Source organism: Canis aureus, chromosome 10, assembly GCF_053574225.1.
Source record: "Canis aureus isolate CA01 chromosome 10, VMU_Caureus_v.1.0, whole genome shotgun sequence".
NCBI classification, from domain to species: domain Eukaryota; kingdom Metazoa; phylum Chordata; class Mammalia; order Carnivora; family Canidae; genus Canis; species Canis aureus.
Window position 1 is genome coordinate 3,889,050 of NC_135620.1, and position 25,358 is coordinate 3,914,407.

The window sequence follows — 25,358 nt, forward strand, 5'->3', positions numbered from 1 at the left end:
GACGGCCGCTGACACCTCTGGGGAATGTAGTCCAGGCGAGGCCCCCGGCCTTCTGGGAAGTGTAGTTCTCCGCTACTTGGGGCGCGAGGCGGGGCCGGGCAGGCCTGTCAGGTGGCCCGCTGCGGCTTCCGGGCACGCGGTCACGGCCCTTGGGCTGGGAAGTCAGTCTGTGGCTCCGGGTTTCCAGCGAAGGAAACGGAGGTTCGTTGAGGACGGTGTTTCTTGTGGCTCTGCATCTGCATAAATGATAGTAAGGCACGTAGACAACCGCCGAGAAAAACCCAATTACCTTTCAGTCACTTAGGCAGAGTGTTTCGAGAACCTTCTTGAGGCAAGCGCTGCCTAAGCGGTTGGGAACCAGTCGGTGAACAAAGGTAATAGATTTCGAGAACTTCTCTGGAGAGTTGGTAGGGAGCAGACAGTAAGCTGTGAACATAATTACTTAATGTTTTCGATGATAAGCGTTATGGGGAAAAGTGGAAGGAGCGCAGGGTGGTGGGATCTGTGGGTCCCCCTGGCAGCCTTCCCTGAGAAGCAGGCGAGGGGCACTGCAGGCTCGAGAAGCCAGATGCTCTCTTTTCTTTTCCCTATGGGAGCATGTCCCTTCCAGAAGGCTTTGTAAATAGAAAAAAGTAAAAGAAGAACGCACCTGATGCCACCGCACAGAAGTGGTTCCCGTTTTGGTGAACCTCTTCCACAGCCCTTTGCACTCCACATCAATCGCTCCATCGCTGCTGACCTCCTTCTATCAGAATGGGATCTTGCGGATAGCAATTGTAACCTATTTCACTTTTTCCCCCACTTATGAATGTGCCTTGAACATCTGAATTTGCCAATATATACTCTCCCTCGGTAATGTTTTGAATGGCTTCAGTGCATTCCATTCTGACTAATTACATTTTTTAGTTAAATACATTTAACTAGGGAGGCCTGGGTGGTTCAGCGGTTGTGCGTCTTTCTTGGGCTCAGGGCGTGATCCCAGAATCCCGGATTGAATCTCACTAAACTAAGCTTATTTAACACCTGTTGTATTATTTCCAGGTTGTTTGTTTGTTTTGCTCCGTTAATATTCTTGTACCTATATCTTTTTGTTTTTTAAAGATATTATTTATTGACTCATGAGAGACACAGAGAGGCAGAGACACAGGCAGAGGGAGAAGCAGGCTCCCAGTGGGAAGCCTGATGCGGGACTGGATCCCAGGACCCCAGGATCACACCTGAACCAAAGGTGGATGCTCAACCACTGAGCCACCCAGGTGCCCCTGTACCTGTATCTTTGGAGATTTTTTTTTTTAGTTTAAAATTCTTGAATTGAATTACTGGATCAAGGACTGGTGGTATTCTAAGCCCATTGACTAGTTGCCTTCCTGGGAGATCTTACAATTTTTATTTCTGTAAGCAGTTGGCAATAATATGTGCTGTGCCTAGCACTCATGCCTACTCTGGGTTTTTTTGGTTTTGTTTTGTTTTTAATCCTTAAAAAAAAAAAAAAAAACTCTTTTGGGATGCCTGGGTGGCTCAGCCATTAAGCCTTTGGCTCAGGGCGTGATCCTGGAGTCCCGGGATTGAGTCCCACATCGGGCTCCGTGCTTGGAGCCTGCTTCTCCCTCTGCCTGTGTCTCTGCCTCTCTCTCTGTGTCATGAATAAACAAATAAAATCTTTTAGGGCAGCCCCGGTGGCTTAGCGGTTTAGCGCCACCTTCAGCACAGGGTGTGATCCTGGAGACCCGGGATTGAGTCCCACGTCGGGCTCCCAGCATGGAGCCTGTTTTTTTTTCTCTCTCTCTCTCTCTCTCTCTGTATCTCTAATAAATAAATAATATTTTAAAAAATAAAATATTTTATTTTATTTTATTTATTTATTTATTTTTATTTATTCATGATAGACACACAGTGAGAGAGAGAGACGCAGAGACACAGGCAGAGGGAGAAGCAGGCTCCAAGCACCGGGATGCCTGATGTGGGATTCGATCCCCGGTCTCCAGGATCGCGCCCTGGGCCAAAGGCAGGCGCCAAACCGCTGCGCCACCCAGGGATCCCAAAAAATAAAATATTTTAAAAAACAACTCTTGTTTATTCAATAGGGCAAAATTTTTTAACTTTTTTATTTTAAAATTTTATTTATTCATGAGAGACACACAGAGAGAGAGAGGCAGAGACACAGGCAGAGGGAGAAGCAGGCTCCATGCAGGGAACCTGACGTGGGACTCGATCCCGGGTCTCCATCTTTATATATAATTTTGAGTACTTGTGAAATTAAATATGATACCATATTTATTGATCATATTGCTCAGTCATCTTGATCTCACATGTATTGTGTATGTACTTTATTGAAGTGTTCAATTTTTTTTCATTTTGAATATGCATTATTTTTGTAAAGAGAAAAGTGCTTTATTTACCTGAGTGTGAAAATAAAATCATAAGAAATTTACACATACTATGTGGAATGAAGAAATATTCATAAACACTGATTACATCTATTCATACATGTTATTGTGTGTGCTTACACACACTGGTGTGTCTGAAACAAAAATAGAATCATATCTTCCATACTTTTCAAAATGCAAAATATACAGAAGGGCAATTAGAGCATGTAATCCAATAAGTACACATAATTATAAAGAGAATACCCCTGAAAACATTTCACCTAGGGTGAAAACATTCACCCTAATAGGATACCCATTCTCATATTAATAGTAGAATCTAGGTGATGGTATATGAGTGTTGACTATAAAATTCTTTCGACTTTACTTTGTGTTTGAAATATTTCATGATAAAATGTTGGGGAAAAAACTCTGTATCAGGGGTTTTGAGCCTAAGCAGATACCACTATTCCTCCTAGGTCATCCCTCTTAAAACTAAAAAACCCTGGGCATGAATCAACAAGCATTGGAAGACTCCAAAATGTGAAAAGGAGAAGGCAAACTGTGAGAACTTCAGGGCTGAGGAGTAACATGGTGGTAAATTCCTTTTTTTTTTTTTCCTTCTCACCTCCTTTATCTTTCAGCTAATATGTTCCAGAAGCTTCCATGCCGGAACCTCTGATAGACACAGACCAAAAAAGCTCTAAGCCTATTTCCCTTATTCAGAACCTGGAAAAGCGTGGCCTAACAGATTGGTAATACCCATCTACCTTCAATCAAACACCAGTAGAGAAACCACCCTCCCACCTCCCTTTGAATCATGGAAGCCAGAGGAAGTTGCATATTTTTCTCAAGTGGAACTAAAGGAACTCTCAGTGATGAATCTCTATCCAGTGAACATATCATTCAGGAATAAAAGGGAAATAAAGACATTTCAAAAGGTAACTACAGAGTATTGTCCGCAAACCTACCTCCCCTTTTAAAAATATTTTATTTATTTGAGACAGAGCAAGAGTGAGAGGAGGGGGAGAAGCAGACTCCCCACTGAGCAGAGAGCCCAAACACAGGGTATCATCCCAAGACCCCAGGATCATGATCTGAGCTGAAGGCAGCCACTTAATCGGCTGAGCCACCCAGGTGCCCCAGCAAACCTACCCTTAAGGGAAAACTAAAGGAAATACCCTAAAAGTAAATGTTAACAACAAAGTCTTGAAACTGCTAAAAGAAAAGAACATCAGAATATGAAAAATAGGGATATTATAAAATAGACTATCCTTATAAAATAAACTTAAGAGTTTCTTACTTCAGACATGATAATTGAAGTAAAAATAACACCATTTGATGTTCTCCATATACACAGTGGGAATACTTAAGACAATTATATTTTTAAAATGGGGAGGCAAAAGATCCTAAATGGAAGTAGGGTTTCTGTACTTGGCTGACTGCTAAATCATGTATGTATACTGTTGTATCTAGAGCAACCACCAAAAAAAAAAAAAAAAAAAAAAAACTATATAAAGTGATGTACTCTAAAACACAGCATAAATCAAGATGGAATTAAGAAAATGTTAGAGTGACCCTTGAGAAGGCTGGAAGAGAGACACAAGAGGACAAGAAGGAGGAAACAAACTGAAAACAAACTAAATATCCTTTGTCTCACATTAATAAAACGGCTCACAGTAGGCTAGATACTGTCTCAAAATTTTTCATTTTTGTTTTTCATTTTTAGATAAGAATAATAATTTTTAAGAAAACTTGCTGCTGTAATAAGCCAGTCAAAAAGATAAATAGTGTGTAATTCTACTTACACTATGGAAAGTAGAATGGTGACTGCCAGGGGAAAGGGGAGTTAATTTTTAACTGGTATAGAGTTTTAGTTTTTCAGGATGAAGAGTTCTAGAGATGGATGGTGGTGATGGTTGCACATTATGAATTTAAAACCACTGAACTGGGATCCCTGGGTGGCGCAGCGGTTTGGCGCCTGCCTTTGGCCCAGGGCGCGATCCTGGAGACCCGGGATCGAATCCCACATCGGGCTCCCGGTGCATGGAGCCTGCTTCTCCCTCTGCCTTTGTCTCTGCCTCTCTCTCTCTGTGACTATCATAAATAAATAAAAATTAAAAAAAAAATAAATAAAACCACTGAACTATACACTTAAAAATAGGATGGTAAATTTCATTATATTTGTATTTTACCACAATAAAAACTTTTTGAAAAAAATCATGCTGCTGTAAACATTCTGTACACACTGATGTACCCCTTCATGACTTTTTTGAGGATTTGCAAATGCCTGTGAATACATAGACTTTCCCAAGAGTGTATAATTGCTGATAGGTTTTTTTAAAATTGAAATGTAGTTGATATATACAGCATAGTTATTTAGTATTTATATAAGGAAGTGATCATGATGATAAATGTGGTCTGATTTCTTTCACTTAGCATAATAACATCTAGATCCATCCATGTTGCCACAAAATTTTTGATGGCTGAGTAATATTCTGTTGTATATGTATACCACATCTTCTTTATCCATTCGTCTATTATTGGACACTTATTTCCATTTCTTCACTATTGTAAATAATATTGAAATGAACATAGAAGTGCATGTATCTTTTTGACTTAGTGGTTTTCTTCCCCCTTTGAATAAATACCCAGAAGTGGAATTGCTAGATTACATGGAATATATATTTTTAATTTTTTGAGGAACCTCTGTGTTAGATTTTCCACAGTGGCAGCACCAATTTATATTCCCATCAGCAGAGAACAGGATTCTTTTTTCTCCACAGCCTCACCAACACTTTTATTTCTTGTCTTTTTGCTAATAGCCATTCTGACAGGTACAAGGAGGTATCTCATGGTTTTGATTTGTATTTCCTTGATAATTAGTGATAATTAGTGGCAAGAATGGACATCCTTGTATTGTTCCTGATTTTAGAGGAAAATCTTTTAGCTTTTCCCCTTTGAGTATGGTGTTAGCTGTGAGTTTGTCATATATAGCCTTTATTATGTTGGGATATGTTTCCTTTATACCCACTTTGTTGAGGGTTTTCATTACAGATGGATGTTGAATTTTATCAAATGCTTTTTCTGCATCTATTGAGATGATCATATGATTTTTATTCTTTTTGTTAATGTGGTGTATTACTGAATCATTTGTGGATATTGAACCATTCTTCCATCTTTGGAATAAATTTCACCTGATCCTTGAGCATTGTCCCTTTATTGTTGATTTCAGTTTACTAATATTTTGTTGAGATTTTTTTGCATCTATGTTCGTCAGGGATGTTGGCCTGTAATTTCCCCTCTTTTATGTGTTGTCTTTGTTTGGTTTTGATATCAGGGTAATACTGGCCTCAGAAAATGAGTTCAAAAGCATTGGTTCCTCTTCAATTTTTTTTGGAATAACTTGAGAATGATAGGTATTAACTCTTTAAATGTTTAAGAGAATAATGTCTTATACTTTTGTTTGTTGGAAGTTTTTTTTATTATTGGTTTAATTTTATTAGTAATTGGTCTGCTCAGCTAGATCTGTATTGATTCGGTATTGGAATATTTTATGTTTCTAGAAATGTATCCATTTCTTCTAGGTTGACACAATTGTTGGCATATAGTTTTTTATAGTAGTCTCTTATAATCTCTTGTATTCCTGTCATGTTGGTTGTGACTTCTTTTCCATTTCTTATTTTATTTATTTGAGTCCTCTTTTTCCTTCATGATTCTGGCTAAAGATTTATCAATTTTGTTTATCTTTTCAAAGAATCAGCTCTTGGTTTTATTGTTCATTCCCATTGTTTTCTCTTTAGTCTCTATTTCATTGATTTGTTCTCTGATCTGTACCAGTTTCTCAGTCTTTCCTTGTTCTTCATAACCTTTACAGTTTTGAAGAGTATTTTGGGTTGTATAACTTTTCTCATGATTAGTCTATCATAGCTTTGGGGGAAGAATCCCACAGAGGTGGAGAACCCTTCTCATCACATCACATCATCAAATCATCATCATGATTTTCATTGATGATGTTAACCTTGATTACTTGGTTAAGGTAGCATCATCTTCCAGATTTCTCTGTTTTAAAGTTATTGTTTTCCCTTTTCTATACTTTAGCCTTTGGAAATAGATCACTAAATCCAGCCACCAGGAAGGAGGGAGAAGAGGATTAAGTTTCACCTTTTGGCAGGTAGGGATGGAAGAAGTACCTACTTGGAGTTTTTCTGTAAGGAAAATTTATCCCTTCTCCCCCACTTATTTGTTTATTCAGTCACTTGTTTTCATCAGAATAGACTTATGTATATTTATTTTATACTTTGGACTATAATCCAGTACTACTGTACTTTGTTGCTTGAATTGTTCTAGCTTTGGCCATTAGGAGCTCTTTCTTGTTGGTTGCTATTTCCCTTTGTCGTGCCTTCATCCTTTTTTTTAAGCTTTTCCTTACTTTCTTATACTACATGTCATAACTGCTGACAATTTCAATAAACCACTCTTTTACCAAATTCTGAAAAGTGTTAAATGGCAGATTGTATATGAACATCAGTTATGGAAAGTCTGTTCACATAATCTGGCTCACATAATCTAGTGTAAGTAACAGAAAGGAGCAAAGTAATTTATATGTCCATACTTAAAAACCTAAGGAAGAACAAAAATAATGTTACATCCTTCTTGGCAGATATTTCCACAATATAGGGGCAGATATGTGCCTAAATATCACTTGTATCTCACATTTATTTATTTTTTTAAAGATTTTATGTATTTATTCATGAGAGACACACAGAGAGAGGCAGAGACATAGAGGAAGAAGCCTGATGCAGGACTCAATCCCAGGACCCAGGGGTCATGACCTGAGCCAAAGACAGACACTCAACCACTGAGCCATTAAGGCACCCCTGTATCTCACATTTAAAAATCAAGATAAAAAAAAATAAAAAATAAAAAGCAAGATGAGCTGGGCGCCTGGGTGGCTCAGTCAGTTCAGCATCTGACTCTTGATCTCAAGGTTGTGAGGTTGAGTCCCATGTCCAGCTCCATGCTCAGTGGGGAGTGAGTCTGCTTCTCTGCCTCTCCCTCTGCTATTGCCCCTCTTCACACTCACTCTTTCTCTAAAATAAATAAATCTTTTTAAAAAAAATTCAAGATGAGCCTGAACCAGTGGTTTTTGACTATCAACATAATATGCCTAAAGTTTCTACCAAATAAAAGATGGCCTGTTTTGAAAATGGGTTTGGCAAGATGCTTATTACCTCTGTGTGGCTCACACATGAAAGGTTAATCCATATAACCAGATTTATTAGGAGTCAGAGTTCATTAGTTAGACAACCAGTTTTTAGTATTCGTGTGATAAAAGTTAATGGCCAGAACAAAGTCATCTGCTGAAGGCTGATTGACATTGTGAGAGACAAAGTCCACATGAAGCTTAGCTCCTGCCCTCAAGCATGGGGAGACAAGAGACTACAGGCAGGACAGTAACTTGCCATCCTCAGGGAAAGGCTTCAGCTCCCTGGAAGGCTCCCTGGCTGGCGGGGCCTTGAAGCACAAGTTGGAGGGAGAGAAGGGTTCCATGAACCATATCATTGCAGTGGCCATGACATGGAGCAGTCCCTGCTTCCCTGGGGAGAGCAGAGTCTGGGGAAATGTGCTGGGAAGAGAGATGAACCTCTCTTTCAACATTAGCTGAGCTAAAGTCAAATCTTTTCCCTGCAAGTTGTTTCAATTGCTTGCAAAGAGCTGGCCCCTAGTGGCTAATTAGTGCTACCTGGAAGTTGCCTATGAGGAAGAAGGATGGTGTCTGTTGGGTGCCCCAGCTGCAGAAAGCAGGCCCTGGAGGGTGACTTCCCAGACACAGTCCTGATTTCCTGGCTGCTCCCAAGGAGGACTCTGCCAGCCTGGCCCTGCATCTGCTTCTGTGGGGGCGGGGAGGAGGCCACTAGAGGCCCCAAATGATGCTGAGCTTTAATTTACGAGTTCAGAAGTCCATGAGTTCATGTCCCATGAGTGCCTCACATGCAGGAAACCATAACAAAGGCTGATTCTGCTCAGGTCCCTGAAAGAAACTCCTTTCCCTATCTCCCATACGGTCCCTTTATGTAGCTGCCCCATGAAAGGTAATTCAGGGAGCCAGTGAAGATTCACTAGAAGGTGGCCCCAGAAGTAGGAGGATTAAAGACCGGAGGCTATCATAGAATTGGCTGCATAGATAGAACTTCTCATGCCATGGCCAGTCCAAGCAAGAAGGCAATATCTCCTCTTTCTGCTCACATCATGTTGCTGATGTTTTAGAGAATAATTTTCCCCTGCAAGGCAAGCTTGCTGTATGATGAATGATAACTTCTCTCTGAGATAAATTGGTGGGGACCATAATGGTAAACAATTATTTTTCCCTTTGACTCTGCAACATATAGTCTGTTCATCAACTTCCCTCTGTCTTCATCCTCATTCTCATACTCAACCTTTTTAAATTTTTATTTTATTTAAATTCAATTTGCCAGCAATCATACCCAACCTTTGTCTGAGAGTTGAGGGAGAGAGGGACTGAGGAATAAAACTGTATCCCGAACCATGGCTCTTTCCATTCAACCCTGCTGCTTCTTTGGGTCCCAGAATTCAGTGAAATCTTTCCATGTTCTGGAGTAAATTTGTCAATATTCTAGCTCCCTAGATATAAAATTTCACTTCTCTGATTTTTTGTATCTAGGAATGTTCACCTTCCAGTTTTCCATTAGACTTGCCTAGCCCATCATCAATGACTTGTCAACACATGATTATTTGGGATGAACAAAAACTCTACTAAGCATTTAGAGGATATGCCCATGGACAATCTATGGCATTTTCTTGAAAAAGTGTGTAAAGTAATAATCAGGCAAGATGTGTATGCAGATAGATATGGGTAATGCAAAGAACATGACGAGTCTAAAATGAGTCATATAACCTTAAATACCAACATTGGTCTATGTTATTCTACCTCAAACATTTGCACTAAACTACTTCTAAAATTAAACTCACAGTTCAGGAAATACATTAGATTTATCACATGTAGTCAGGTTTCCACTGGCACCAATATACAGTAGGGAATTCATGTACTACATATGAGAAGCACTATATTGTATACTCAGTACATATCTATGGGCTGTGATCAGTAAAGAAGTTAAGGGAAACACACAATTATCAGAGTTTTAAAAGACCAGAGGAGTCTTCCAGCAGAGAATGAATGAAGGGAAGAGAAAGAAAATTAGGAGAGACAAGTCATGGAACAGATGAGTTGTTGACAAAATTGTTGGGATAGCTTGAGGCCAAGTTATGTTAGGTCTTATATTCAAAGGTGATCTTTGGATTTATCCTGGCTTCTTAATATTTTATATAAGGACTGGCTGACAGGATACAGTCAGTGATTTAGGAGGATTAAATAGATCCTGTATGCAGGATAGTTAAGTGCAGGGAGAAGTGAGAGGCAGTCAGATTCCCCCATAAGCATGTTGCTGTGGTCAAGATAAGAGATGGTCAGTGTTGGGACCAAAACAGAAAGGAGCTGATGGTGAGGATAAGAAATACTGATTAGCCATAAGATTGGAGGAGATTGAGAAAGGAGAGAAGTGAGGCAAGAAGACCAGTGAAGGGGGCAGATATTGAAGACTGGCTACTGGAGATTAGGAGAGTGCCCTCTGGATACCAGGAAAGAAGAGGTAGGAACTGACTTAGGGGTTCTTAGCCCTCAGGTATAGAGTAGGAGCAGAAGCTTGGACTCCTAGACACTTGGCCTCCTGGAGTAGAACTCTAGACTTCAAATCAGTAGTCCTGGGCCACCACCAAAATCCTATAATTCCTATTTTCATGTCCCTAAGGTGCTATAGTAACTCTGGACAGTGCAGCATCAAGGGAACCTGTTTCTTTTAGCCCATTTAAAGTTGAACAGATAGCAAGAGTTCTATGAATAAGTCTAGCTACTATCTGAAGCTTCCTGATACCCATACTGAATAACAAAGCACCAAAAATTTAGACTGGTTAGTGAGGGAGAAGGAGTAGTGTAAGGGAAGGGTTCTGATCAATAAGAGGTCCAGGCATTGGCTTGAGCCTGGCCTAGAGGGACAATTACCTAAGTCAGTAATGACCAGTGACCCTCGGTGTAGACAGGACCATATCATAATCAACAATTACTGGTTTCACAGTCCTGGTAATAGTAACTTTTCTGTAACTCAGTAAATTGGGAACAATTTTCACATCTTCTAATATGAGGCCTAGAAGCCATTGATGCTGAGTAGAGCATCTCATGGACTTGCTGGAACCATCCAAAAATATCCAAATATGTCTTGTCCTAAGTTTTTGTTGTGTGTAAAATGAGTGTTTTAGAATCAGCCCTCTTTGTAGATAACAAACTAATGCTTTTATGACTTTTGAGCAACTACCAGCCTCATATTAAAAGTATTTGCATGATCACATATCATTAATTAGAGAAATAGTTGTGGGTGCATTTATACCTGCCTGGGTCTCAGGTTCTCTGGTTATAAAATGAAACAACATATGATAACCAAGAATCTTCCAAGCTCTAAAATTTTCTAATTCTAGAAACTGAGATTAGTTTCCTCAAAGCTCTCTGCATGTCATGATTTCTCAGGCTGTAGATGAAGGGATTGACCAAGGGAGTCACCACTGTGAAGATGACAGTGGCCACTGTGTCTTGGACTGAGTAGGAGGATGAAGGGCGCATATACACCCCCAAAATTGCCCCATAGAATAGGGAGACCACAGTGAGGTGAGACCCACATGTGGAGAATGCTTTCCTTATTCCATGGGCAGATGGCAACTTCAGTACATTGGAGAGGATATAAGCATATGAAATGATGATACATGTGAACGGTGTCAGAAATACCAGTCCACCCACAGTGAATACCATCAGGTCATTGATAAAGGTACTAGAACAGGACAGCTTTAGAATTGCATAGGGGTCACAGAAAAAGTGATGCACAGTATTGTTGAAACAATATGCGAGTTGGGCCATAAGAAGGGTGTGGAGGAGAGCATGCAGGTTTGTAATGACCCAAGATGCCACCACCAGAAGCATACAGAGTTTGGGCTTCATGATCATGGTGTAGTGGAGCGGGCAACAGACGGCTACATAACGATCATAGGCCATCACACTCAAGAAGAACCCATCCATGTTGGTGAAAGTGATGAAGAAGTAGATCTGGATCATGCATTCCATGTACGAGATAGACTCGCTTCCCAGGATGTGATTCACCAGCATCTTGGGGGTTGTGACCGATGAAAAGCAGATGTCGACACAGGAGAGGTTAGCCAAGAAGAAGTACATGGGGGTGTGGAGATGACTGTCACTGCTGATGGCCAAGACAATGAGAAAGTTCCCGATGATGGTGACCAGGTACATCCCCAAGAATAGCCCAAAGAGAATGTCTTCTTGCTCTGACTGCCCAGAGAGTCCCAGAAGAAGGAATTCTGTGACTGTAGTCTGGTTGTCTCTGTCCATGTCTGCAGGGGAGAAAATGTGGTCAAAAGTAAAAGAAAATGTTTAATTGAGTTCCATTTACTTTTTAGAGATTATTTTAGCAGTACCAGATCCAGAATTTATTTCTTAATATCACTTCAAATATGAAAGTAGATGAAAAAAAAAGTAGATAGATAATAATATGTCATTTGAGTAAATTTTTATGATACTGGTTTGTCATTGTTTGATAATTAACATTCTATGGAGTTAGTTTTACTGAAATAAATAGCTGTCTAATTTCCACAATTTTAACTTACGTTTATTATCTTTGATTACATACAGCTTACTTCATACTACACTAACATTTAGTGAATATCTGGTCAAAAGTATTTTCCCACCGATAGCTTGTTTTTAGCTTATGACTGATGAATTCAGTCACACATAAATGGAGACCCTGAGAAAAGGAATCAGAGATAAAAGCCCTGAGACTCAGAGAGATTAGGTGATGGCATGTTAGAATGGCAGAACTCATAACCATTTATAGGCCTAAACAGTTAAATGCCCTTTTCTTTAATTCCTCCCTAGTTTTACCTCCCAATTTTGATTAGTTTCCATTTATATATATATATAACCAAGCAAGAATACAACCAATTCATGCATTATATGCATTTCCTCACCTTATCCTTATTAAAATCTGTAAGCTTTAGGGACGCCTGGGTGGCTCAGAGGTTGAGCATCTGCCTTTGGCTCAGGGCATGATCCCAGAGTCCTGGGATTGAGTCCCACGTCAGGTTTCCTGCATGGAGCCTACTTCTCCTTCTGCCTATGTCCTGCCTCTGTGTGTGTGTGTGTGTGTGTGTGTGTGTGTGTGTGTGTGTCTCATGAGTAAATAAATAAAATATAAAAAAATAAAATCTGTAAGTTTTAGAAACAACATCCTTCATCAAGAAGAAGGAAAAAGTGAAGCCAGGAGATTTAACTATTTGTTTAAGATCACAAGTTCTTTTACTTGAATAAAATGCTGCTTTATGCAACTTCCTCAGATTCATTCTGGGTGTCTTACATTTTCCCAGGATTGTGCTACCTTTAGGCTTTGAAGGATCTGGCTGGTGGTTTGTCCTCAACCTTGTGACTGCATAGCATCAAAACATCCTTGCTGTAGCTCACAACTGTTGGCTTGGAAAAGCTGAACATACTGGTGAGGTTGCTATGCACAGGATTTTGCAAAGAGACCTATTTTCTCTCCTGTGCTAGCCAAAATGAAATCCATTATATGTGGCATGCAGTAGTGTTTTTGAAGAGCAAGAAATTTAAAGAGTGAAATTATGGAATATATCCAAGTAATAATCCCAGCATTAAGAAATGTCCTGTGGCCTGGGGATCAGGATTTTTTTTTACTTTATTTTATTTTTTTTAAGATTTATCTATTTATTTGAGAGAGAGAGAAAGTGAGCAAGCACAAGCAAGGGGAGCAGCAGGAAGAGGGAGAAGCAGGCTCCCCTACTGAGCAGGGAGTCTGATGCAGAGCTCAATCCCAGGACCTTGGGATCACGACCCAAGCCAAAGGCAGACACTTCACTGACTGAGCCACCCAGGTCCCCTGCACAGGTGACCTTAAGCGACAACACCAGCTCCCTCGGCTACAAACTGAGGAATTATGCACTGAAGAGCAGTAACAGGTTGTCTGAATGCGAGGAACTATAAAAATCACAGGGCAAGAGGAGCTTCTCTTCAGTCAGTTACTGGGATCCAGACTGTGATGATCCTTGGTTTTGAGTTGGGTTGTAGAGTTCCTGCAGGGGGCTTCGAGACCCCTTCCGGCAGCAGATGTCCACACCAAAGGGGTTCCTCCGCATGAAAAAGACAGCCTAAAGGCTGTTCCAAGAGTGGCAGGGACACCTGGGTGGCTCAGTGGCTGAGCATCTGCCTTCAGCTCAGGTCGTGATTCTAGGATTCTGGGATTGAGTCCCACACAGGGCTCCCTACAGGGAGCCTGCTTCTCCCTCTGCCTGTGTCTCTGCCTCTCATGAATAAATAAATAAAATCTTTAAAAAAAATCAATATAAGCAGGAGGAGTCAGATGAAGCATTGTGGATGTAGCATGGAAAAATTCAGTGATTTGCAGTAAAGAGAAGAGGAAACGGCATTCCTGGTTAAGAACACTAGCCTAGGGTAAACAGAAGGAGGAAAGGGAGGAGACCATGGGTTAAGTGGCTTGACTCACTGGAGCAGAGGATGTTACAGGTACAACTTTAAGGAGACTGTTTTTAGGATGTATGTACTATGACAATGCAATCTCCTAGCATTTTCAGAGTTAAATTAGTAAAAACAATGTAAAATCCTGAGATCTGAAGTCATTTTCTCATAAGTCATACCACAGGATAAAAGTGTGGCAAGATAATATGAGGCTGTAGCCAGAGGTATTTAAAGAAGGTGCTCCAGGGAAAGGATGATTAATGTAGAATGTAGAAGTTGGAAGGCAGAGGTTGCATCAAAGAAACCCAAAGCTATATTTATGCAGTCTTTCTCATTGTTCCCTGAACAGCAGATGTGAATATTCTGGTCTTCATTGCAGGCTGGTTCCCATAATGGAGATGGTAGTAAAAGCTGAAAGAGGTATATAGCAGGATGGCAGTGGGGTTTTTCCCCTGGTCTGGGAACTCGAGGTCAATAGGCTCTAAATAACTCACACTCTATGTTGGGGAATCTGCCAGCATTAGGGATAACTACTTCCATCAGTGTTTGCTGGGATAATACCATCAGGAACACAATTAATACTGCCCCCAATCCTCAAGCCCTGTGGTAAGAGAAATAAGAAGAGAAAGGGCAATGATTCTGAAGAAAGTCTGTGCCCTCTCATTACACGTCTTTGGGAGAGAGAGGAAAGTGGGTTTCCTGATCCCCAACTCTGAGAGGGGAGAGCCCCAAGAAAATCCCACCAAAAACTGGAGATGCTTGAACACTGGGCAGATCATCAGTTGGTTTCCTGGCTTGGCACATGGGCTTGCTGACTAGCCCTTACTTCCCCCAAGCAGGGAAGAGAAAATGATTAGAGACAGTAGAACCAAGAGTGGAAAGTGAGATGGTAGAGAAGCTACCTGTGTGCTTGCTGTTCTCCATGACAAGGATGGGTGAGTTCCCCTTGTGCTGGTAGCCCCTGTGGAAGACACGTGGCATCGAATCAAAACCCAATATGAAAGTTGTGCCTGGCAGGAAAGGTGAGCTCTTCAGTAAGACACCGCAGCATAAACGCTTTTTGGGTGGAAATGTTGGAGGTGACAGAGGTCGAATGAGAGCTGGGTCTCCCACCTCTGAGGCCCTCTGCTAATCCCTGGAAAATCCCCTGTGAGCAGCCCACAGAGATAAGCCCATAAGCCAGACAGACAAACCAGCCAGAAAAGTGCAAATACCAACAGATGACTGGCAGCTTCCTTATGTGGTCAAGGAGAGTCACACCTACTGGCTCTCCCCCATCTCTCTCTTCCTCCAACTGAGGAAGAGTTAGTTCTAGAAGAGTAAAGGGGATGCATTGCCTGAAACCATGTCTATCACCATTCCCCACCCCCTGCTGTACCCTGAGCCAGGACACATTGTGGGAGAGTGGAACACAAGAGATGGATGATTGGCAGTGTTGTTGACTACTACACAAGAGTGATCTTTATAATATACAATAGCTTAAAATGAAAGAATCTGGCTAGGATGCTTTTATGAGACCTACCCGTAGAAGGTCAGTTACTAGAAAATATCTATTGTTTCACAGTTTAAACCTCAACAAGTTGAGATCCCACAGTGAATATGTGATATGCCAAATTCTTCCAACTATGAATGCATACTTACCTCCCACCCCTGAATTTTCATTCAGTCTTCCATGCAACTTCCTGGTAGGAAGAGAGTGCTCCTGCCAGCCCTCTTGGAATGATGCTTACTTTATAGAACTTAACCATGCTGGTGGCTGCTTTCCTACACTAACCTCTGGTGAGTCTTGTTAGTGTGTGGCTATCTCTGAGCCATCTGACACAGGTGCAGCAGTGAGGATTTGTGTGCCTGGACCTGAGAATCCAAGCTGCTTAGCTCCTGGTCCCCAGCCCAAGCCAAGTCCCCTCTGTGAAGCTCTGTTGGGCGTCCAAGTAGCCTCCTCACAGGACACCTTGATTCCATGGTCATGGACAATAGTGGATGAATAAAGCCAGGGAAGCATCCTGCAGGAAGGTGGAGAGTAGGAGGGGGACAGCGTCAGAGGGTCTTGAGTGGCTGACAGAAGAGTCTCTGTGGTGGGGAGAGAGGGTGGCTCTTGGGCAGGATTTTGAGGAGCCTGCCATCACTGACGCTGGCACCACTAACCTTAGCCATCTCCTTCAGTCTCCCACTGCTGTTTTTCTATTTCCACCTTGGAAACGTACTTGCTCTATCCTGCCACGTGGGCAGCAAACCCTGAAGAGAGAAAGGCTTGTAGGTATCAAACCAACCCATGTCCTCCCTTCGCACTTGCCCAGGTGCAGAGGGATTTCATGCCTGTTTTTCCAGAGGTATATCTGTGTGCTTGTGTCCATGTGAATCTGTTGTGGGAGGTACTGTGTCCTCACCTGCTTCACCAAGCCTTTCTTACCTGGCTCTTGTCTGCTGCTGTGAGATACAGAGATGCAGTCATGGGACCCCCATCTCCACCAGCTGCTTGCCTGACCCTGGATGATTCAAGACTCAGCTAGGGCTGGAGGAGAACACTTAGGGTTAGACAGTGTGGCTCTCCCACATCTAGCTTGGATGCTTGAGAGCAAATCAGTAGATCTTCCTTCCCTGGAGATTGGGACTTTCACAGGGATTTGGGCAGCAACAGTTGCCAAGGTTGGGTGTCCCTGGGGTGGATTCCACATAGCTCCGCTAGAGATGCACATACTAACTGCTCTTTGTTCTGTGCTCTCTGGACACAGCTGTCTCTTGTGAGAGGCTCTCAGTTTAGCATCAGACTTGTTGCTTCCAACTGCCTCAAGTACGTCTTATGCCCATGTCATGGAATATCCCTCATCTTTTGCTCTGTGCCCCAAAGTGGACCTGAAGAAAAATCGCGAAGCCCATAAAATTGGCCCACATACATTCATAGGAGCTCTGCTCTGTACACTTCATTCCTGCACTGACTCTCTTGTATAATCCTGAAGGTCTCAGGATCTCACACTCTTTCTTCTCTCAAATACAAAGTTTGATTTATTCATTTATACTAAGAACGTAATTATTTTTTTTAAGAACGTAATTATTAAGAACTGAACCTCCAATCTGTATTTAAATCTCTGTAATAGTGACTGTGTCCCCAGCAGAGGAAACCAGAGTCACCACCCAGAGATACTTGCCTGTCGACTGGGTAGGGATGGGATGTGTATACCATTCAAATGGTATCTATTGGCTTTTGGAACTTGTGTGTGTATTTCTAAGTTTTGACTTGTATATCATACTCCAAAGCAAAATTTTTCAATTTATTAGCAACATTTTGATTCTGTTATACACTGTGGGTGTACTTACTTTTCTTTTTTTTAAAAGATTTTTAAATTTATTTATTCTTGAGAGACAGAGAGAGAGAGGCAGAGACACAGGCAGAGAGAGAAGCAGGCTCCACGCAGGGAGCCCAATGCGGAACTCGATCCTGGGACTCCAGGATCACGCACTGAGCTGAAGGCAGACATTCAACCACTGAGCCACCCAGGCATCCCTTAGTTTTCTTTTCTTGTACAAGTTTTGAATGTTCCTGAAATTAATCATTGCATTTGTTTCATTTGTTTAATTTTCATGCCTTTTATTCTTCCCCTATTCCAAAATTAATCTTTCCAAGTTTTGAGTTATATTTGATAGACAATAAACATCTCCCAATTAAGGGTGCTTTGATGAGTTTGATAGTCTCATGCAGTCATGTAACCATCACCACAATCAAGATACAGAATGTTTCCATTATCCTAAAAGTTTTCTGGCTTCCCTCTGTAGCTAGTACCCTCCCACAACCAGATAGGTTCTTTGCATTATTACTTTACATAAGTTCTTATATCAGTTTGTTAATGTCTATGGGAAAGCCTGATGACATTTTGAATGAGATTTCATGGAATTTTATCAATTAAGAATTGGTAGCTTGGGACACCGCCTGGCTCAGTTGGTGGAGGTTGTGACTCTTAATTTTGGCTCATAGGTCAAGATCTCAGTCAGGCTCATGAGATTGAGCCCCTCACCTGGCTCCCCGCTGGTGGTGTGTAGCCTGCTTAGGATCCTCTTTCTCCCTCCCTTCTGCCCCTCTGCTCACCTCATGTGTGCTCTCTCTTAAAAAAAAAAAAAAAGAAAAGAAAAGAAATAAAAGAAAAGAAAAAGAAAAAGAAAAAAAGAATTGACAGCTTAACATTTAGCCCCTGACCTAAGAACATAGTATATTTCTTCATTTTAAAAGATTTTCTTTAATTTCTCATGAATGTTATTTTTAGTTTTCAGTATACAGATTGCTTACATTTTTTGACAGCTTTAAATACTAAATATTTTATATTTTTATGCTATTGTAAGTGGTACTGGTTTTAATTTGAATTTTTTTTGTTTGTTGTTACATCATTTTTTAAAAGTCTTGCTTTTGAATCCTAAAACCTTGCTAAACTCATTAATTATCTCTAGTAGACTGCTTGTAATTCCACCAGAAATTCTACATGGATGAGTATTTTGTCCACACACACAGGCAGTTTTACTTCTTTCTTTCTAATCCAGTTGCCCTTTAATAAAGATATTTTCTGCTCACAACCCTTTTGATACCAAATGTATGGGTTTTGTCTTGATTTTTGTTTTTTCTTTTCCCTCTGCACTGACAACCAGTTCTCTCTCAGAATACCACTTGGGTGTCCTATAATTAAATTCAGTTCTGACACTATCCTGACGTAGCACAGACCCTGTAAGTCTGCCCCAACCTCAGATTCCAGTTAAAGTAGTGGATTCCCAGGTTACCCCCCCCCCATAATCTGTCTAATTTGGCTATAAATTGAGGTTTCCATGACCTCCTCCTCAGGTTGGATATTTTGCTATAGTGGCTCACAGAACACATGGAAACACTTGACTTACTATCACTGGTTATAAAGTATATTATAAAGTATATTATAAAAGACAAATAAATAACCAGATGGAGAGGCAGCATAGGAAAAGGTCAAGGATGGCCCTGAGTGCAGGAGCTCCTGCACCCTCCCAACCCGCAGGTGCTCTCTGAAGCTCTCTGAATCCTATAGTTTAGGAATTTTTATGGAGACTTCATTATATAGGCATGTTAGTTAAATCCTCTGCCATTGGTGATTAACTCAATCACCAGTGACTCCCTCCTCCCTGGAGGCAGGGGGCTAGGGCTAAGTGTTCAGACAAGTTTTTTTTTTTTTTAAGTTTATTTATTTGCTGGTTCCTCTGGCAACCAGCCCCCATCCTGAAGCTATCTAGGGGCCCACCAAGAGTCACTTCATTAGCATACATCTAGGTATGGTCCAAGGGGCTTATTTTTTTTAAAAGATTTTATTTATTCATGAGAGACACAGAGAGGCAGAGACATAAGCAGAGGGAGAAGGGACTCAATCCAAGGACCCTGGGATCATGCCCTGAGCCAAAGGTAGATGCTCAATGTTAATCCAACTTTGCATTCCTGGGGGAAAGCCCATTTGGTTCACATTTAGATATGATGAGATACTGATTTTCTAAAGTTTAATCCAGGATCCCCAATGAATCTAAATTCATAAAGAATATTAGTCTGTACTATAATGTTTTATAAAATTAATTGGGAAGGTACCCACACCTTTTCAATTTTCTGAAAGAACTTGTGTATAGTTTTATTATATATTTCTTAAAAGTTTGATAGAATTCACCAGTGTATCCATCTGGGCCTGAAGTCTTTGTGGGAAGTTTTTTAAAACTATAATTCAGGAGGAGGGGCAAGATGGCGGAAGAGTGGGGTCCCCAAATTACCTGTCCCCACCAAATTACCTAGATGACCTTCAAATGATCCTGAAAATCTACAAATTCAGCCTGAGATTTAAAGAGAGAACAGCTGGAATGCTACATGTGAAGAGTTCAGCTTCTATCAAGGTAGGAAGACGGGAGAAAAAAAGAAACAAAAGGCCTCCAAGGGGGAGGGGCCCCGCGAGGAGCCGGGCTGAGGCCGGGGCGAGTGTCCCCAGGACAGGAGAGCCCCGTCCCGGAGGAGCAGGAGCTGCACCAACCTTCCCGGGCGGAAAGGGGCTCGCAGGGAGCTAGAGCAGGACCCAGGAGGGCGGGGATGCCCTCGGGCTCCCTGGGACACTAACAGACACCTGCGCCCCGGGAGAGTGCTCCGAGCTCCCTAAGGGCTGCAGCGCGCACGGCGGGACCCGGAGCAGCGGGGAGGGGCTCAGGGGAGGTTCTGCGGAGGGGGCTGCGGGGCGGGAGCAGCTCTGGGGGCTCGGGGGCGGCTCCGTGGAGGGGGCTGCGGGGCGGGAGCGCGAATCCAACAGTGCAGACCGGGAGCACAGCAGACCGGGAGCACACAGCCCGGGATCCGGCCTCCCCCGGGACAGGCAGAGGCCGGGAGGGCCCAGGACATCGAGACGCTCCTGCCCCGAGCTGAGCAGATCAGCGGCCCCGCCCCGGAGCCTCCAGGCCCTGCAGACCGAGAGCTCCGGAGTTACTGCGGGGGCTGACTCCAGGGCTCCAGAGCTGGCCCCGCCACTGCGGTTGTTCCTCCTGGGGCCTCACGGGGTAAACAACCCCCACTGAGCCCTGCACCAGGCAGGGGCAGAGCAGCTCCCCCAAGTGCTAACACCTGAAAATCAGCACAACAGGCTCCTCCCCCAGAAGACCAGCCGGACGGACCTGTTCCAGGGGAAGTCAAGGGACTTAAAGTATACAGAATCAGAAGATACTCCCCCGTGTTCTTTTTTTGTTTTTTTGTTTTTGTTTTTCTTTTTGTTTTGTTTTTTTTTTTGCTTTTTGATTTGTTTGCTTCCTCCACCCCTCTTTTTTTCCTTTCTTTCTTTTACTTTCTCTTTTTCTTCTTTTTTTTCTTTTTTTCTTCCTTTTTTCTTTTTTCTTTTTCTCTTTTCTTCTTTCTCTCCTCTATTTTTCTCCTTTTCCCAATACAACTTGTTTTTGGCCACTCTGCACTGAGCAAAATGACTAGAAGGAAAACCTCACCTCAAAAGAAAGAATCAGAAACAGTCCTCTCTCCCACAGAGTTACAAATCTGGATTACAATTCAATGTCAGAAAGCCAATTCAGAAGCACTATTATACAGCTACTGGTGGCTCTGGAAAAAAGAATAAGGGACTCAAGAGACTTCATGACTGCAGAATTTAGATCCAATAAGGCAGAAATTAAATTCAATTGAATGAGATGCAATCCAAACTAGAAGTCCTAACGACGAGGGTTAACGAGGTGGAAGAACGAGTGAGTGACATAGAAGACAAGTTGATGGCAAAGAGGGAAACTGAGGAAAAAAGAGACAAACAAAAGACCATGAAGATAGATTAAGGGAAATAAACGACAGCCTGAGGAAGAAAAACCTACGTTTAATTGGGGTTCCTGAGGGCGCCGAAAGGGCCAGAGGGCCAGAATATGTATTTGAACAAATCATAGCTGGAAACGTTCCTAATCTGGGAAGGGAACCAGGCATTCAGATCCAGGAAATAGATAGATCCCCCCCTAAAATCAATAAAAACCGTTCAACACCTCGACATTTAATAGTGAAGCTTGCAAATTCCAAAGATAAAGAGAAGATCCTTAAAGCAGCAAGAGACAAGAAATCCCTGACTTTTATGGGGAGGAGTACTAGGGTAACAGCAGACCTCTCCACAGAGACCTGGCAGGCCAGAAAGGGCTGGCAGGATATATTCAGGGTCCTAAATGAGAAAAACATGCAACCAAGAATACTTTCTCCAGCAAGGCTCTCATTCAAAATGGAAGGAGAGATAAAGAGCTTCCAAGACAGGCAGCAACTGAAAGAATATGTGACCTCCAAACCAGCTCTGCAAGAAATTTTAAGGGGGACTCTTAAAATTCCCCTTTAAGAAGAAGTTCAGTGGAACAATCCACAAAAACAAGGACTGAATAGATATCATGATGACACTAAACTCATACCTTTCAATAGTAACTCTGAACGTGAACGGGCTTAATGACCCCATCAAAAGGCGCAGGGTTTCAGACTGGATAAAAAAGCAGGACCCATCTATTTGCTGTCTACAAGAGACTCATTTTAGACAGAAGGACACCTACAGCCTGAAAATAAAAGGTTGGAGAACCATTTACCATTCAAATGGTCCTAAAAAGAAAGCAGGGGTAGCCATCCTTATATCAGATAAACTAAAATTTACCCCGAAGACTGTAGTGAGAGATGAAGAGGGACACTATATCATACTTAAAGGATCTACCCAACAATAGGACTTAACAATCCTCAATATATATGCCCCGAATGTGGGAGCTGCCAAATATATAAATCAATTATTAACCAAAGTGAAGAAATACTTAGATAATAATACTCTTACACTTGGTGACTTCAATCTAGCTCTTTCTATACTCGATAGGTCTTCTAAGCACAACATCTCCAAAGAAACAAGAGCTTTAAATGATACACTGGACCAGATGGATTTCACAGATATCGTAGAACTTTACATCCAAACCCAACTGAATACACATTCTTCTCAAGTGCACATGGAACTTTCTCCAGAATAGACCACATACTGGGTCACAAATCGGGTCTGAACCAATACCAAAGATTGGGATAGTCCCCTGCATATTCTCAGACCATAATGCCTTGAAATTAGAACTAAATCAATAACTTCACTAAAGAAGTTTGGAAGGACTGCAAACATGTGGAGGTTAAGGACCATCCTGCTAAAAGATGAAAGGGTCAACCAGGAAATTAAGGAAGAATTAAAAAGATTCATGGAAACTAATGAGAATGAAAATACAACCATTCAAAATCTTTGGGATGCAGCAAAAGCAGTCCTAAGGGGGAAATACATCTCAATACAAGCATCCATTCAAAAACTGGAAAGAACTCAAATACAAAAGCTAACCTTACACATAAAGGAGCTAGAGAAAAAACAGCAAATAGATCCTACACCCAGCAAAAGAATAGAGTTAATAAAGATTCGAGCAGAACTCAACGAAATTGAGACCAGAAGAACTGTGGAACAGATCAACAGAACCAGGAGTTGGTTCTTTGAAAGAATGAATAAGATAGATAAACCATTAGCCAGCCTTATTAAAAAGAAGAGAGAGAAGACTCAAATTAATAAAATCATGAATGAGAAAGGAGAGATCACTACCAACACCAAGGAAATACAAACGATTTTAAAAACATATTATGAACAGCTATACACCAATAAATTAGGCAATCTAGAAGAAATGGATGCATTCCTGGAAAGTCACAAACTACCAAAACTGGAACAGGACGAAATAGAAAACCTGAACAGGCCAATAACCAGGGAGGAAATTGAAGCAGTCATCAAAAACCTCCCAAGACACAAAAGTCCAGGGCCAGATGGCTTCCCAGAAGAAACCATACCTATTCTACTACAGCTGTTCGGAAAGATAGAAAGAGATGGAGTACTTCCAAATTAGTTCTATGAGGCCAGCATCACCTTAATTCCAGAACCAGACAAAGACCCCACCAAAAAGGAGAATTACAGACCAATATCCCTGATGAACATGGATGCAAAAATTCTCAACAAGATACTGGCCAATAGGATCCAACAGTACGTTAAGAAAATTATTCACCATGACCAAGTAGGATTTATCCCTGGGACACAAGGCTAGTTCAACACCGTAAAACAATCAATGTAATTCATCATATCAACAAGAGAAAAACCAAGAACCATATGATCCTCTCATTAGATGCAGAGAAAGCATTTGACAAAATACAGCATACATTTCAGATCAAAACTCTTCAGAGTGTAGGGATAGAGGGAACATTCCTCGACATCTTAAAAACCATCTACGAAAAGACCACAGCAAATATCATTCTCAATGGGGAAGCACTGGGAGCCTTTCCCCTAAGATCAGGAACAAGACAGGGATGTCCACTCTCACCACTGCTATTCAACATAGTACTGGAAGTCCTAGCCTCAGCAATCAGACAACAAAAACACATTAAAGGCATTCAAATTGGCAAAGAAGAAGTCAAACTCTCCCTCTTCACCGATGACATGATACTCTACACAGAAAACCCAAAAGTCTCCACCCCAAGATTGCTAGAACTCATACAGCAATTCGGTAGCGTGGCAGGATACAAAATCAATGCCCAGAAATCAGTGGCATTTCTATACACTAACAATGAGACTGAAGAAAGAGAAATTAAGGAGTCAATCCCATTTACAATTGCACCCAAAAGCATAAGATACCTAGGAATAAACCTCACCAAAGAGGTGAAGGATCTATACCCTCAAAACTATAGAACACTTCTGAAAGAAAGTGAGGAAGACACAAAGAGATGGAAAAATATTCCATGCTCATGGATTGGAAGAATTAATATTGTGAAAATGTCAATGTTACCCAGGGCAATATACACGTTTAATGCAATCCCTATCAAAATACCATGGACTTTCTTCAGAGAGTTAGAACAAATTATTTTAAGATTTGTGTGGAATCAGAAAAGACCCCGAATAGCCAGGGGAATTTTAAAAAAGAAAACCATATCTGGGGCACCACAATGCCAGATGTCAGGTTGTACTACAAAGCTGTGGTCATCAAGACAGTGTGGTACTGGCACAAAAACAGACACATAGATCAATGGAACAGAATAGAGAACCCAGAAGTGGACCCTGAACTTTATGATAAACTAATATTCGATAAAGGAGAAAAGACTATCCATTGAAAGAAAGACAGTCTCTTCAATAAATGGTGCTGGGAAAATTGGACATCCACATGCAGAAGAATGAAACTAGACCACTCTCTTTCACCATACACACAAAGATAAACTCAAAATGGATGAAAGATCTAAATGTGAGACAAGATTCCATCACAATCCTAGAGGACAACACAGGCAACACCCTTTTTTGAACTCAGCTACAGTAACTTCTTGCAGGATACATCCACGAAAGCAAAAGAAAGAAAAGCAAAAATGAACTATTGGGACTTCATCAAGATAAGAAGCTTTTGCACAGCAAAGGATACAGTCAACAAAACTAAAAGACAACCTACAGAATGGGAGAAGATATTTGCAAATGACCTATCAGATAAAGGGCTAGTTTCCAAGATCTATAAAGAACTTCTTAAACTCAACAGCAAAGAAACAAACAATCCAATCATGAAATAGGCAAAAAGACATGAAGAGAAATCTCACAGAGGAAGACATAGACATGACCAACACGCACATGAGGAAATGCTCTGCATCACTTGTCATCAGGGAAATACAAATCAAAACCACAATGAGATACCACCTCACACCAGTGAGAATGGGGAAAATTAACAAGGCAGGAAACCACAAATGTTGTAGAGGGTGCAGAGAAAAGGGAACCCTCTTACACTGTTGGTGGGAATGTGAAGTGGTGCAGCCACTGTGGAAAACTGTGTGGAGGTTCCTCAAAGAGTTAAAAATAGACCTGCCC

At 41.5% G+C, this 25,358-nt stretch overlaps 2 protein-coding genes across 13 annotated transcripts in view; one reads left to right on the forward strand and one right to left on the reverse strand.

Moving 5' to 3' along the window:
* The first annotated feature begins 69 nt into the window (after nucleotides 1–69).
* PROP1 (PROP paired-like homeobox 1) overlaps nucleotides 70–25,358 on the forward strand; it is a 45,960-nt gene continuing 20,671 nt past the window's right edge. The window contains exons 1-4 of one of the 10 annotated variants that reach the window (XR_013387380.1): nucleotides 71–201; nucleotides 2,843–2,960; nucleotides 3,090–3,304; nucleotides 3,904–4,145. The gene's annotated coding sequence lies outside the window, so the exon portion shown is untranslated. Of the gene's footprint in view, nucleotides 375–2,842; nucleotides 3,305–3,903; nucleotides 4,146–6,464; nucleotides 6,921–25,358 lie in introns of those variants that run through there. The other 9 variants (XR_013387379.1, XR_013387377.1, XR_013387373.1 and 6 more) reach the window with 9 other exon arrangements.
* Nucleotides 10,894–25,358, reverse strand: part of LOC144321877 (olfactory receptor 1f45-like) — a 69,493-nt gene continuing 55,028 nt past the window's right edge. For 2 of the 3 annotated variants that reach the window (XM_077911197.1, XM_077911196.1), the window contains exon 5: nucleotides 10,894–11,834. In XM_077911197.1, the coding sequence (XP_077767323.1) occupies nucleotides 10,894–11,832 (939 nt within the window). In that variant the 5' untranslated portion in view covers nucleotides 11,833–11,834. Of the gene's footprint in view, nucleotides 11,835–15,760; nucleotides 16,022–25,358 lie in introns of those variants that run through there. The other variant, XM_077911198.1, reaches the window with a different exon arrangement.